The sequence below is a fragment of the Macrobrachium nipponense genome, chromosome 14 (assembly GCF_015104395.2).
Source record: "Macrobrachium nipponense isolate FS-2020 chromosome 14, ASM1510439v2, whole genome shotgun sequence".
NCBI lineage: Eukaryota > Metazoa > Arthropoda > Malacostraca > Decapoda > Palaemonidae > Macrobrachium > Macrobrachium nipponense.
This window is the reverse complement of record NC_087207.1, coordinates 26,532,947-26,548,552: the sequence shown is the minus strand read 5'-3', so window position 1 is coordinate 26,548,552 and position 15,606 is coordinate 26,532,947. Positions and strand designations below refer to the sequence as shown.

Sequence of the window (15,606 nt, the reverse complement as noted above, 5' to 3'; positions counted from 1 at the left end):
AGGTATAATTCTTTGGCTGTGTAGTTCATCATTGCAAACTAATTCCCCGATAGGCGTTTCAAACTCGCGATAGAGTCGTTGCTAGGAAGTGAGATATACATCCTGATAAATTACATAAAATTTACGTATATTTCTTGATGAATAATGATAAAAAATCATAAGTTTTACAGATGCTTCTTGATGAATAATGGTAAAAAATCATATAAATTTGACAGATATTTCTTGATGAATAAAGGTACAAAATCATAAATTTTACAGATATTTCTTGATGAATAAAGGTACAAAATCATAAATTTTACAGATATTTCTTGATGAATAATGGTAAAAAAAAAACATAAATGTTACGGATACTTCTTGATGACTAATAGTCAAAACTCATAAAATTTACAGATACTTTTGATAATGGTCAAAAATCATAAATTTTACAGATACTTCTTGATGAATAATGGTCAAAAATCATAAATTTTACGATCTTCTTGATGAATAATGGCAAAACATAATTTTACGATCTTTTCTTTGATGAATAATGGTCAAAACTACGCATATAGATTTTACAGTTGAATAGTTTAGCAGTATTGGAATGTTCAGAATTATCGTAGCTTGAGTAATCGAGATATCATAACGAATTGCGTACGATTGAAGCGTGAATTGAAGACTTCTTTGATGAATTGGTCTGAATTAATGATATTAATTCTCTGCGTGAGGAGTCTTACTAAGTTGATGATGATCATTAGGAAAATCTCTCTCTCTCTCTCTCTCTCCTCTCTCTCTCTCTCTCTCTCTCTCTCTCTCTCTTGTGCGTATATGAAGCTTTGAAGGAAATGGGAGCGTGTTAGGATGGGCGGCAAGTGGGAATAGAGGGCTTAACCCCCCATCCCCTCCATGTCCCAGTAGGACTTTCTTGATCCTCTGCCAACTTCCATCAGAAGTTGCCTGACGAATGGAGGGACGGTCATGGGTGTGGATGGGAGAAGGATACGCAAACAGAAAGATAGTGTAGATAAATAGATAATCATTTTTTTATAGAGAGAGAGAGAGAGAGAGAGAATGATGTAACAAAAATCTGAGTGTAGATAAATAGATAATAATTTTTTTTAGAGAGAGAGAGAGAATGATGTAACAAAAATCAGTGTAGATAAATAGATAATAATTTTTTTTAGAGAGAGAGAGAGAGAGAGAAGAGAGAGAGAGAGAGAGATGTAACAAAAATCAGAGTGTAGATGAATAGATAATAATTTTTTAGAGAGAGAGAGAGTGATGTTACAAAAATGAGAGTGAAGATAATTAGATAAAAAAAAATTTTAGAGAGAGAGAGAGATGTAACAAAACTCAGTGTAGATGACTAGATAATAATTTTTTAGAGAGAGAGAGAGAGAGAATGATGTAACAAAAATCATAGTGTAGATAAATAGATGATAATTTTTTGAGAGAGAGAGAGAGAGAGAGAGAGAAAATGTAACAAAAAACCAGACCACTTAATACTCAAGATGAAATCCAACAAAGAGAACTCTCATGAAATCAGGATGTTGAAAGAATTGAAAATGTGTTTCGAGAACTATAGCAGAAGACTGATCGATTGATTGACGGATGCCTATCGACAGGCGCCACGAAAACTGGACTTATTATCGGCGAAAGCCAGAGGGAAAAAGGAATAATGTGATCGGAGAGGAAGAGAGAGACTCCTACCCCTTCCTTTAGAGTGTAGGAGGAGGAGGATCGGATCCCATGTCTTTCTTGGCAAGGCGACGGATCCATCACGGCACGGCCACCCTAGAAGAGGAGGCCTGTTCGATGACTCAGAAAAGGTGACCTACGTCACAAGCATGGGCTATCAATCACGGTCAGTCGGTGACTGTCGGTGACAGTCGGTCACCTCAGCCTCAGTTTCCCACTGACCTCGAGTAGGGTCACTGCGAACATTTTTTCCTTGAAAAGAACTCTAATATCGGGCCATATCGTCATTAATTAATAAGAAAAAATGCCAAACAAGTGTTGTGTGCCTCGTTGTAGAGGTAATTACAATAAACACAATAAAGTTTGTGTTTTTTCCTTTCCTAAGGACGAAATCCTTAGAAGGAAGTGGGTACTAGCGGTGAAGAGGGAGGACGGATTTACACCAACAAACAACAGCAGGGTAAGTCTGAGTGAGCATTTGTTTACGTGCATAGATATACATATGCTGTGTATGTATATACTATACAGTATATATACATTTGTGTATATATATATATATATATATTATATATATATCTATATATATAATTGAATTAGTAAGAAGTAGCTTTTTAGTTTTCAAATGAGATATAAACGTGTAACGTAGGGAACGTGTATTGAATTGTGGTTATTTGATCGCAGGTGTGCGAGTTGCATTTTCGTCCGAAGATATTCTATGGGAGGTTTCACATTTTGATGAAAAGGCTGGCAAAAACATATCTGTAAGACTTGGGAAACCTCGACTACGTTATGATGCTGTTCCGTCAATATTGCCTAATTGTCCAGCTTACTTATCATCTGCCTCTAACGTAAGAGAGTCTCCAGAATGCAGGAGAGCAAGGCTGGAGGAAAAAGCTTTGCAAGCTGCAATGGTAGATAGTATTGCAACTCACGATGTATATAAGGAAAGTAAAAATTTTGTAATCTTAAGGATTTAACTGATAGGAAATTGAACTTCATTGACACCTCTTATGGGGACAATCATAAGAAAAGAGAAATATTGCCTCATTTGTAGGATTTTGGAGCCCCCATTAAGTCATATGCCTGTGTCTCTGTTCATATATGATGATTGTTCAATGCGCGTATTTGTTCACGATGCTGAATTAAGAAACTGGGAAACTATAAAATCCTTCTAGGTTGGTGACATAAATGAGCTAGAAATTATATTGAATAACCTTAGAAATACAGATATACAACAATTTTCGAAAGACTCTAACAGTACCATTCTTATTTTGCAACTAGTAATTTCTTTGTTGACAGCCGTTCTTGATGAAGATTTTAAATATTTCTCAGCACTTAAGTTCATATGTGAAAACAGATACGTCTGATGACTTAAAAAACTAGAGTATTCGTCAGAAATCATTTTTTCATCACCTTTGTACAATTGTTCCCCTCAAGGTTACAGACTTCTGAGAGATAGTGGTTACGTAATCTTCCCAAGCTTCTCAACAGTCAAAAGAGTTTTTATTTCTAAAGATTTCAGTCCTTCCCTTGAGCAGCATGATGAAAACTTCCTTGCATATATCAAACAAAAGTTTAGGTCCCTTTCAGATGATGACAAAACAGTGAACCTATTATTAGATGAAATACATTTAAAAGCTTATTTCGATTACAAAAGTGGTAACATTGTAGGGTCAGCATTTGACATGTTGTGGAGCGGCAAACAGCGCATTCGTTTTCATGGTAAATAGCATTAAGTCACCGTTCAAAGAGTTGTTCATATAATTCCCCACGAAATGCATGAAAGCAGAGACGTTGCACTCCATAATTAAGAAGGTTATAATGGATTAGAAAGATCGGATTCACTATACTTTGCGTTATAACAGACAATAATGCCATCAATGGAAAGCAATGTCATATTTTGCCAACCCTCCAAAGTTAATCCATAGTATATGAACATCCTTTCCACCCGACCCCTTTTTTTTATGTTTGATTCAGTTCATTTATTAAAATGTATCAGAATAATTGGGTGGGCCAAAAAGATCAAGAAAAAACGATGAGATTTCCTAAGTTTTCTTATAGTGGCAAGTACTTTGAAAACGAAATTGAAATGAATTATGCTCCTTTAAATACTTTGCAAAAACTTCACTCGTTGGAAAGAAAGTCTCTTTTAACTCATTCATACAAATTGACGCAAAAGGCATTGTGGCCATCAAGTCTCGAAAGACAAAATGTGAATCTAGTATTGAAGATTTTCAATGAGTATGCAATTGAAGCTCTGTTAACTTTCGGAACGAAAAACTTCTTGCCATTTTCATCTGAAGTAGCAGATTACATTAAGGTAATTCACATATGGTGGACCATATGAATGTAAAATCCAAGTTTAAAGGAAAACGGCTTAACAATCAATATTCAACACCTCTAACTAATGATGCTTCTGATATAAAATGAATTTCTCAATAATTTTCATCTATGGTTACAAGTTTGGTCCTGACAACAAGGGAATTAAAGGTAATTTAACACGAGAGACATTACAGCTTTGAAACATACAACTCATGCAATTATAGAACTTACTGATTACTGTATTTCTGAATTGAAAACTGGATTACATTCTTACAGGTAAATTTCAAAACAGATAATCTAGAAGAAAGGTTAGTAAATACCGTCAGCTCTCAGGTGGAAATTATAATATATCAGTACGCCAAGTTTTTGAATCAGAGAAAAAACTCAGAATGATGTCAGTTCTTAGAAAATCTTTACCAATGAATGGCAAGTATGTAAATTTAACCGAATTTGAGGAAATTAAGTGGGAGGAAATGAGTCACACTGAGCATGTTAACCTAGATGATTTTGATTTGAATATTGCAAGAAAGATTTTGACGATTGTAAAGAAGTGATTCCAGTCATAATATTTTAGCCGGTTTATTGTTGTTACTCTGTTGACAAGAAAATAAAAAAAATGTTCATCTTGCAAAGAACTTACGACCCATTCAAACGATGAAGAATTTCCCTTGACTCACAGTTATATTAATGGTGTCAGCAGAGGTTCCCTTTTGCACCCAAGTGAAATTACAGTAAATATTATCATGCATAGTTACATAATTCTTAGTAAAATTACTAAAATGAAGACTTTCTTAAGAACAAAGAATCAGCGAAATATGGCAATGGCACTCATTATGAAAACTCTTACTGACAATGACGCCCGATTTCCAATTGATGTCTGTGATGCAGGTCATAACTTGGAAAGAATCGAAAAAAGGCTTGAGTGGGCTTCTTCAAATTCACTCTTGAACAATTTTTGTCGAAAAGAAAATGATTCACTGGCTTGTGGTAAAAGTGCAGGTAAATAAAACGAAAACTGCAAACTTTAACTAATGACAAGAACTAATTTTTTCCCCATTGATTTATATATATTCATATTTAACTCTTATCATTTGTTTATGCTTAATCTTATTGATATTATATGTAGAATCTACTGGCAGTTTTCAAGATACATATGAAATTGTTATATAATTTGCTTTTTTTTTGTTCATATTTAACTTAATTATTATTTGTTAATGCTTAACTTCTTATTGTTATTATTTTTAAAATCTACAGGCCATTTTTACCAGATACATATGAAATTATTATTATTAATTATGTAAATACGCTGCATTTATGTTTTAATTTCTTCACATTTAACTTATTGTTATTATTTGTTCATGCTTAATCTTATTGTTATTATATGCAGATTCTACTAGCCGTTTATAAACATATACATGTGAAATTGTTATTACATTCTGTAAAAATGCTAGAGTTATGTTTTTTCTTTTACCTTTTTTGTAACGAATAAAATTATATTTTATATAGAAACCTGCATTATTCACCTATTTTGTTTATCCTAGATTTTGATACTTCAAGCTTTAACTTCAAAAAACGTAAATGTTGACGAGAAGTGAGAGTAAGCGGAGATTCTCTCTACCTGATGGGAAACAAATAGTGATAAGCGCGGTCAAGGTCTCAGCTAGGGAGCAGGCCATACCATAGACCCATCTTGCCTACGTCATAATCCAGTGAGAAGGCCTCCTCTCTAGGTGGCCGTGATCCAATCCTGTACATCAAGAAAAAAGAAAAAAAACATTAAAATTGAATTGGTATTTTTAGACTGCTTTCAATTTTGAATTCATTGTCCAATGATTAGCCGATTTTTAAATGATTTTTGAAGCAAAATCTCAAATAAGTTTCCTAAGGAAAATCAAGTCCCAGGGTTTTATGCAACTGATTTTTTTTTTCAGCTTCATTAAAAGTGAAAGCGATGTTGCAAACCGCTTTTCATATCTCATGATTTTACCGATACTGTCCTGGAAGTAATTTATCTTTAATGTTTCGTAAGTTCTTTGAATAGAAATATTTGCAATTCATGCAAAACACGCAGGATTTAGTACGTAAAAACTTGTGGGTGAATATAATTGAAAGTTGAGTAAAGCACACATGAATCTGCTATTATTCCGTCGCTGATATCCGTCGGGAATATAAAGTTTCGTTTAATCAAATATTGAACGGTTTTGTTTACCCTTTTCTTTGGCCGTGGCTTTTTTAACCTAATTTTTGGCTTCAAGTTTCTGTTAAATGACGTCTTCAAAGTGACGTTACCTATCTATCTACGTTACCTATCTATCTACGTTATCTATTTATCTACACTGATTTTTGTTAAATCATTCTCTCTCTCTCTCTCTCTCTCTCTCTCTCTCTCACCTCTCTCTCCTCTCTAAAAAAAAAATTATCCATTTATCTATACTCTGATTTTTGTTATATCTCTCTTACTCTCTCTCCCTAAAAAAATTATTATATTTTCTAATCTCTGACTTTTGGTACATCATTCTCTCTCTCTCTCTCTGCTCGGTTCCGCCAAGTTGATTCAGAGCCCGTAGGAGGTCGTAGTTAATCGAGGGATGAGGAGTTTCGTTATCTGGAAATCATTGATGTTAATCGCAGCGCTGAATTATTAGGAATGATTATGGTAGAGTTTCTGTTCTGTCTGCCCCGGGTGCAGGTTTAATCAGTGAGGGCTGAGATGCGTCACACGCGCGTGCACGCATGAACACACACACACACACACACACACACCACACACACATATATATATATATATATATATATATATATATATATATATATGACGACAGAGAAGGTAGAGAAGAAGCTAGAAGGAAGCACAACCCCTTGTAGAAATAGGAAAAGTTGAAGACAAATCATGTAATATATATATATATATATATATTATATATAATCTATATATATATATATATATATATATATATATATATGTATGTTTGCGTGCTTAATATTTCTCAGGATTTGTGAAGGCTGTCATCGTGGCGTGCGATGTTTGAATATAGATATATATATATATATATATATATACGTACATACACTTATGTATACATGATACATAACTGTACATAATGAGTAGTAAAAGTTGTTTGGTGATCACATTTTCATCACCTGATGACCATTACAGCGTGATTTCACGCCATGAATTCTGTAATAGAATGAAGACAAAAGCACTCGTGTGTGATATTTTGGCCAGAATCAGCCTCGCCCATCTGTCATGCTATAGAAAGCTGTCATCTTTAACACGTCTGTGGCCAAAAAACCTCTCGATTATTATTATTATTATTATTATTATTATTATTATTATTGAAGCTATCTTACCAAATACAATGTTCTCTTTGTGAAAAAGCAAAACTTATCTCGGGTGGGACTTGTTAGCTTTCCATCTGTTGTTGAAATAATTAATGATAATATTTTAGATTAATGGAAAATCTAGTTTTTAAAATCTTACTCTCATTAGGTAATGATAAAGTAATCGTTCACCCACATTATATTTTTAGTCACGATTACAGTCAGCGAACGAATGATTTACTTTCGCCCTGCGTGAAAGCATTTGAAGTAACATGGCATTACCCCCGTTGATAAGTCATCTAGCAATGGAAAATGGATTTACTTTTTGAAGTTAAAACTACAATTGATTGGTCTTCAAGGCCGGTAATATAAAACTATAATACTGATTAGCCTGATCGCGGCTGATCCTAGTCATTCAACAAATGTTATCTAATGGAAGGTGAATATAATTTTATATTATCCAACCGTTAGTAGTGATGAAGTTGATTTTGGCTGCACAACTTAAGGCGCATGCGCGCTCTCTCGCTAATACCACTGGTAGTCGCTGGCCAAGCGACGTCTTTGAAAGACTCAGGAATTGCGTTTCGTAAAGGCATAGTCTTTTGTCCCGTAATTCAGCCCATGTCCTCTCTCGGTAAAGTTTGAAAAGTACCGAGCACTATATTTTTTGGACATGTCGCCACCTCGTAATATGGCTGGGATATTGATTCAGCTCTCTCTCTCTCCTTTGCTTAATCCAGTGCGTAGAAAACGGCGTCGTGTAGTTTCCTTGTTGAAAGGGATAACGAATCCATGGCGGGCTCTCTTGATTTGTGGGCGTCGTGTTTCCACGCCGAGCTCTCATGGTGTCCCTTGGGTGATTTTATTTCCTCCTGGGAGTTGCTTTAGGCATTGGCAGACATTTCACTTTGTTTTTGTTCTCTGCCTCTCCCCCTTTCTCTCTCCAATAAATTTTGTACGAAAAGCAATAAATTTCTTACAAAATAGAGGGGATTAGGACCCCCTGCTTCCCTTAAAGAGAACCGCCGGTGTAGCTGCAAGTGTTCAACCTTGTAACGCGCGTTTATAGAAAACGCGTATTTCCACCGTCATTGAAAAATTTCCCACTTTCTATCATGGTAGAGGGGAGGGGAGTGGGTTGTAGGGGGGATGGAATCGGGGTTGGGGGGAGGGAGAAAAAGTAGGAAAAGGAAGATGAGACTAGTCAGGAGATTGCGAACGGATGGGGATGGAGCAGGTGTTTTATTCAACTTGCCACCCTTCCCCCCCCCCCCCCCCAGACACCGTCTGCTAATCCCCACCTTCCCCCGATCCTCTGAAACTGTCTGCTATAAACTCCACCCCCTCCTCTCTCCCTCCCTCTCCCATGCAACGCCTCCAGCACGCATGTGGACTGAGGGAGGTAGAGAGCGGCAGTGTTTGTATACGAAGGCAGACCACACCGTTGCTAAGGCAGTTGTGAACTGGAGATTGGCACAACAGTGGGCCCCGGTAGTGTCTTCGCCAAGCGCTCCTGTAACAGAGGCCGCAGCATTATTGCTTTGCAAAAAGTTCGTTCATTTCGGTCAAAGGGAGAAGGTGGTGTTCGTTCGAAGCCCCTGAGAGACTAACTGACACGTTGTTTCGAACAGTGAGTTTCGTTATGTTGAAACATTTGTTACATATATGATTATGCATCATCACCTCCCTCTTGATCAGCTGCAGTTTACCGGCCCCATGTAGCAGCTTCCAGCTTTAGAACAATAATTGTCTTTAGTTCCCATAGAGTTCCGTAGGTCTTTGTTTTTTTGCTGGTGCACGTGTGACGATGTGAGACCATAGTCGCCCTACTCATTCCATAGGCCTATAGAAATGTGATTTCGTTTACCTGCACTTCCAGTTTTTCTCACCCGTTGCACATGCCGTAGAACTTTTGTTAGAGATGCATGGAGAACATTGTCCCCACACACCGTGATAGTGTACCTGGAACGTATATAAGAGTGAAAGAAGCATGACCTGAGAATAGTCTCTTTGAGTTCCTCTTTATTTTAAAAATTGCATTCTCATAAAGAAACGACGAGAAATAAACTGTAGTTCCTCCCTTTAACTCCCCATTAACCCCCAAGAGAAGGAAGCGAAGAAGAGCCAGGGTCGAAATATGGTGCAGTTTTAAAATGAACAAAGTGTCTAAATTAGGCCTACTCTTTAGGTAGGTCTAGATCTTGTGTGGTGTGTTGGAGGGGTGATTCCTCGTCTCAGAGGTCCCCTATCGACTTTTCCTAATGAGATAAAAAATGGTCTGTCCAGTAGGGATGATATTATTATGGTGAGGTCTTTAATTCAATGTTTCAGGAACCTGTGTAGTGAAAACATGTAAACCATCCACCAAGATGGTATATAAACTTTGTGTGCTCGCCCCTGTTCATGCTATAACTGCCATTTTACGCATACTATAGTAGATTCACATCAGCCGTGCATTTGACGTTTAGGCCATCCCTTACGACGCTCCTGATTGGCTGTTGATAAGCCAATCACAGGGCTGGGAAACTCTCGGTCTCCCTTCGAGTTCACATGGGTAGGATCAATGTTCCACCTCTCCTGAGGGATACGTCTTTCAAAAGTATCCTTCAGGAGAGGTGGAACATAGATCCTGCCTTTGTGAACACACTCGAGTGACTGAGTGTGTCTAGCTCTGTGATTGGCTTATCAACAGCCAATCAGGAGCGTCGTAAGGGACTGGCCTAGACATCAATGCACGGCTGATGTGAATCTACTATATATAAAGTAAATGCTTATATTTGTTCCAATTAATTTTTGTTGCGAAATATATCTATCTTGTTTTGTTTTATTTGTTTACTTAATTATTTTTTAAAATAATGCGTTTGTGTTTTGCATAGACAGAGAAGGAACGAGATAATTACCTTGGAGGTCAATAACACAAGTCAGTGTAACCCTCCGGGTGATGTCGAGTCATATGTGATAAATTAACTGCGTGAGAAGGAAATCATAATTTGGTCGCAACGGACGGAGAAGGTGACGTTGTCATCATCCATTTGAATTGTGGTTTGTGCTGTAACGAGATGCCTTCCTTTGTTTGGAGTAAATTGATGTAGTTAGATCTCTTCCCATTAGATGAATAGATTGCTTTGGCCGAGACCCTGTCATTAGGGACTATGGTGATACATGAATGTTTCTTTTTTATGTGTGATTTAATATACTGGATTTTTTTTTTTTTGGCGTTGATATGAGATTTCCTTCTGTTTAAACACATTTATGCAATCAAGAGTTCTTATTTTTAAATTATTATATTGAAAATTTTTTCCTTTGATGTGATTCTTGCAGTACTCGAATCCACCTTCTCTCTCTCTCTCTCTCTCTCTCTCTCTCTCTCTCTCTCTCTCTCTCTCCTTTTCACAGTCTCTCCTTTTCACAGTACTGTTGTAATTTCTGTTGTGTATCTTCATTTGTGCAACGGACGAGAGAGAGAGAGAGACAGAGAGAGAGAGAGAGAGAGAGAGAGAGAGAGAGAGAGAGAGAGTTTCGCTTTAAAATGAAGTATAGGGGAGGAAAGGTAGCTTTTGACTACGAACACCTGAATATTCAGATAATGAAACGAGGAATAATGGTTTTTTTCGGAAATGAGATTTATTGACAATTACAGGAAATATATAGTTCGTAAATGGTCGTTAAAAAACGGAAGCAAGGTAAAGTTAAAGAGGCTGAACACCCAACTAGGTAGGGAGAGGGGGAAAGAACCAATTTTTATTAAGATACAATGAGCAACGGTAACTACGAGCCACGCAAGCAAAGACTAGCAGGTGATATATACCTACGGAAGATTGATGTGTTTGTCGATAGAGGGAGGTATGTAGCTTTGCAAAAAACAAGACACGGACTATCATGAAGCGGCTGTCCATTTTCCACGGCAGTCCGAGAGTCCATCGTCCTGACCGAGCTTAAACTGGTTAGCAAAGACAACTGGAGTGGTCAGTCTGTTCGTGATGTATTTTGTGAACGGTATAATAAAGCATACGGGTATGATTATGATCTAAAATCACAAAGTGCTCAAAGAAATCGATACGAAGTTAGCAGAGTGTGTGTGTGTGTGTGTATGAGAGAGATAGAGAGGGAGAGAAGGGGAGAGGGCTAACCCTAGTCTCATTGTGTAGGGGACTCAACCCGGGAACAATTTTGCCACAGCTGAAGGGGAGTTCTTTCAACGCCAGTCACTGAGGGCGTTTCCATCTGGGCTTTCAGGAGCTTTCAGGCTTTCCTTTCTCTCTGGACGTTCTCAGAATTGCTTGGATTGGACTTGTGTTTTAAAAGTATGTGGTATTTCATTTTTGAATACTCAGCAGCAGAGGCTCTAGTCTGTCAGTGAGAAAACTTCAGTGTGTAAGTTTTCATTCTGTCTGTACTAATAAATTAAAATATAATCGTTCATTTCATGGCCAGTGCATTCAGGGAATGCGAATGCAGTAAAGACTTGCATGGCTTTAGAAAGTTAGCACAAATTATATTATTGTATCAAATACACTAATAAGATTATGAGCAGCTGTGATATACATTTATAGGCCTATGTACTGACTTACACGTGGCTCCTTCACAGTTGTTGATATAACTGAAGAATTTTCGAAGCGAAAAAAAGTTGAATTCAAGTCGACGGCCCCTGTAGGCCTGTTCCATATGAATAGGGTTCATCTTTTAACAACAGAATCTCCATCCAGCTGGAATTCTTTGAACGTGGACAGTTCCTCCCTCCACAAATAGAGGCTTCGCGCCCTGGAAGAGTCCATAAGAATCCCGATAACTGCGAGATGCTAAACACGCCCTCCCCCCACATCTATTGCAACATACTCTTTGTTTTAGAGTTTTAGTTCACGGCGCAAATTAAACGTTATACTCCGGTAATAAAGTCACTGGAAAACAAGTCACAATTTTGGCTAGGAAAGGGTCACGGGAAAATAAGTCGCATTAATATATGGTGGCCTGTGATGAAGTCACAAGGGAAAAAATCACAATAATCGTTGGGGGTCATTTTCTTTATGATATTTACAGTGCTTAGTTTATGTTTATACGGAAATCTCCCAACGGGTTTGTTTGTAGCGCCTCAGTGGCGTGGTCGGTATAGTGTTGGCGTGCCACCTCGGTAGCCGCGAGTTCGATTCTCGGACATTCCACTTAGGTGTAAGAGAGGTGTATTTCTGGTGATAGAAGTTCACTCTCGACGTGGTTCGGAAGTCATGTAAAGCCGTTGGTCCCGTTGCTGAATAACCACTGGTTCCATGCAACGTGAAAACAACATACAAACAAAACAAAAAACCAACGGGTTTGTACTAAGCACGCCGCATAGGTGGTTACTCTTCTTTGTCTGCTGCATCTTTCCCCACTTCTATTTAGATAACATACCTTGTTAAAATCCTTTGTGGGGTCACTGTCTAGGAAAGAGTATCGTGACTTTTTTCCCCCCTGACTATTCCATTTGCTTTTACTATACCTCCGTTCATATTGACCTCATAGGTCTGAGTTCTTGGCCTTTAGTTTAAATTTTAAATTCCATTACTGATCGAACGACAATTACGTATTTTAGTTATCTGCTTATGTACTTCCGACTGAGCAGTATATATTATTACGCCTTGGCTTCGAAAATTGTAATGCAAATTTCTTGGCATAACGTTTGGTACACTTCCATAAAAAAGGAAGGATTTTGGGACACGGCTCTGTCGACTTTAAATGAAGGATTAAGAAAAAAAAAAATAACAGCTATTCTTTCAACTTGTAAATTTATTCACGTCAGGTTCTGTATGCAAATGGAGTTAGTGCGCGGGCACGGCTTTTAGAGCAATTACATCATGTATTGATGTGATCTCTTGAGCCAACGAGGATGTTCCGGTTCTTTGTTTCGTTTGCCGACATTGTCATGGGCATTTTTGGAACTGCACTGGGAACATTCGTGGATATAGAATAGCGCCTACTTGTTTTAAATGCCGACCTCACGTTTGCATTCTGGGAGATGCAGTACGGGCCAGAGAACGTCACTGTCTTGTGTTTCACATCCCAAACTTTCTGTTTTCATTCTTGGAACAGCAATACCAGAGTTCTTATATATAGAAATGTCACTGATCTTTGTTCTGTATGCTGACCTGTTCGTTATTCTGGGAACGGAATTACTTGTATTCTTGTCTATAGAATGACACCGTTCATTTGTTTTGTATGCTGACCTGTTCTTTATTCTGGGAACGGAGTTACTTCTATTCTTGTCTATGGAATGACACTGGTCATTATTTTGTATGCTGACCTGTTCTTCATTCTGGGAATAGAATTATTTGTATTCTTGTCTACAGAATATCACTGGTCATTATTTTGTATGCTGACGTGTTCTTTATTCTTTATTCTGGGAGCTACAGAACGTCTATTCTTGGTTAGGGAAATGTTCTTAGAAATGAAGGGGTGAAGAGGAAAATGGAGAAAATGTATTGTATATAGAATAAAGAGATAGAATAGAGGAGAGAGAGACGGACGAAGAGATGTGGGAACGATTTACGACAGACGGAGAGAGAGAGAGAGAGAGAGAGAGAGAGAGAGAGAGAGAGAGAACGTTCATAATACCAACGAGAAGAAAATAACAAACTGATGAAATGAATGATTATGATACGTAAACTCAGAGTAAGAGAGAAAACCTTGAAAGAAAAGTTATTTTTAAAACATCTGGATTATCAGACAACAAAATCTCCTCTAGCACCGGATCGAGGTTTTATTGCTATAGCAACGTCACGCAGAGACCTTTTGTTTACGAGTACCGTTCTCTTTGATCGTTATTTCTATGGCAATATCAAGCGCTTTTGTTTGCCGCTTGTATACGAGGTAGCGTTCTCTACAGTAGCTACAGTGTTGCTGGACGGTTGAAAAGGGACCGTAAGAACGTATTTTTATTATTATTCTTATTATTACTTTTGCCGTTCTTTGGGTAGAGCGTAGGAAACGCATCCATATTTTGTCCTTCAGTTGAACGCGCCGTCCTGATTTCTTACGGTAGAATTACTGAATGTAATTTTGAATATTATTATTATTATTATTATTATTATTATTATTATTATTATTATTATTATTATAATCTTTGGAAGCTGGGATTTCAAGTCAGTGGCCCCTTTTGTGGGCTTTTCCGTATGAATAGGGTTTATCTTCTGATTAATAATAATAATAATGAACGTTGTTAAATGCTAGTCTGGTAGGTTTTCGATGGAAGTAGTTTCCCTCGATGCTGCGAGATTTATTAACGGTAATTATTAAGGTAATAATAATACTTGTTAATTAACTTTGGAGTCGAGTTTGTTCATTCTTTAATGCACTAGCATTTTTGGGGGGTAATTCTTTGCCTAAGATGGATTTAGGGGATTTTAGATGCTTTGCTTATGGTCTTACCAAATATATACAGTGTCCATAAAGTCCCATTACCATTACAAGTATTTATTGCTCAGAATGCAGAATGGTACTGGGACTTTATGGACACCCTATATATATATATATATATATATATATATATATATATATATATATATATAAAGGTAATGCCACGGATGAAAATGTTTTGTGTGTGTGTGTGGTACATGTGTTTATGGAAATATTTATGTAGATACTTAGGCATGCATGTATGTATGTATAAGTTCGTCACGTTGAACACAAAATAATACCTTGGAAGAGATTGTAAGCGTTCTTGAACCGTAGTAACTTTTGCATTCTTTTTATCAACGTTTTTATCATGATAATCTTGATATAAACGTCACAAAACGTTTCTGGTTACTCCGAACAGATCATGAGGATTAATTTTGTAGAAGTGAAAATTCTTTCCTTCGAAGAAATTCCAGTTTCTTGACCTCTGAGGAAGGTTTTTTATTTTTCTTCTTTTTAGCCTCTTATTTTCATTATTGGTTTTTTTAGCCCCCTTTTTTTTCTCCTTGTTGGCTTGTTTGCGGGGAAATCTGCAATCACACCATCTTATTTTTATGATTTATTTTGATTGGCTTCGTGCGGCCATAAAACTGTTGATTAGATTTGGTTTTTGTGGCCAATTTATACTTGAATGAGTTCCTAGATTTTTTCCTTTCCTTTTTTTGTTGCAATAGAAACGTCTTTGAGTACACTTAAGATGGTTTTTTATACTTACGGTTTCTCTTTGGAAGATAATTTGTTGAAGTAGTGTATACAAATACTGCATCAAAACATTCTGGACTCCGTCTTAATATTTTCTAAATTATCAGTAAGTCATTCTTATTTTGTAAAGATTGGCTGTGGTTAAATTTGCTGATATTC

General features: G+C 37.0%; 1 protein-coding gene across 10 annotated transcripts in view; it reads left to right on the top strand.

Annotated features, from left to right (window-relative positions):
• The window catches only part of LOC135226425 (protein NDRG3-like), a 392,774-nt gene that overhangs the window by 118,739 nt on the left and 258,429 nt on the right, over positions 1 to 15,606 (top strand). For 2 of the 10 annotated variants that reach the window (XM_064265976.1, XM_064265971.1), the window contains exon 1: positions 9,456 to 9,505. The exons of 7 other annotated variants lie outside the window; for them this stretch is intronic. In XM_064265976.1, the coding sequence (XP_064122046.1) occupies positions 9,471 to 9,505 (35 nt within the window). In that variant the 5' untranslated portion in view covers positions 9,456 to 9,470. Of the gene's footprint in view, positions 1 to 8,811; positions 8,948 to 9,455; positions 9,506 to 15,606 lie in introns of those variants that run through there. One more of the 10 variants, XM_064265975.1, reaches the window with a different exon arrangement.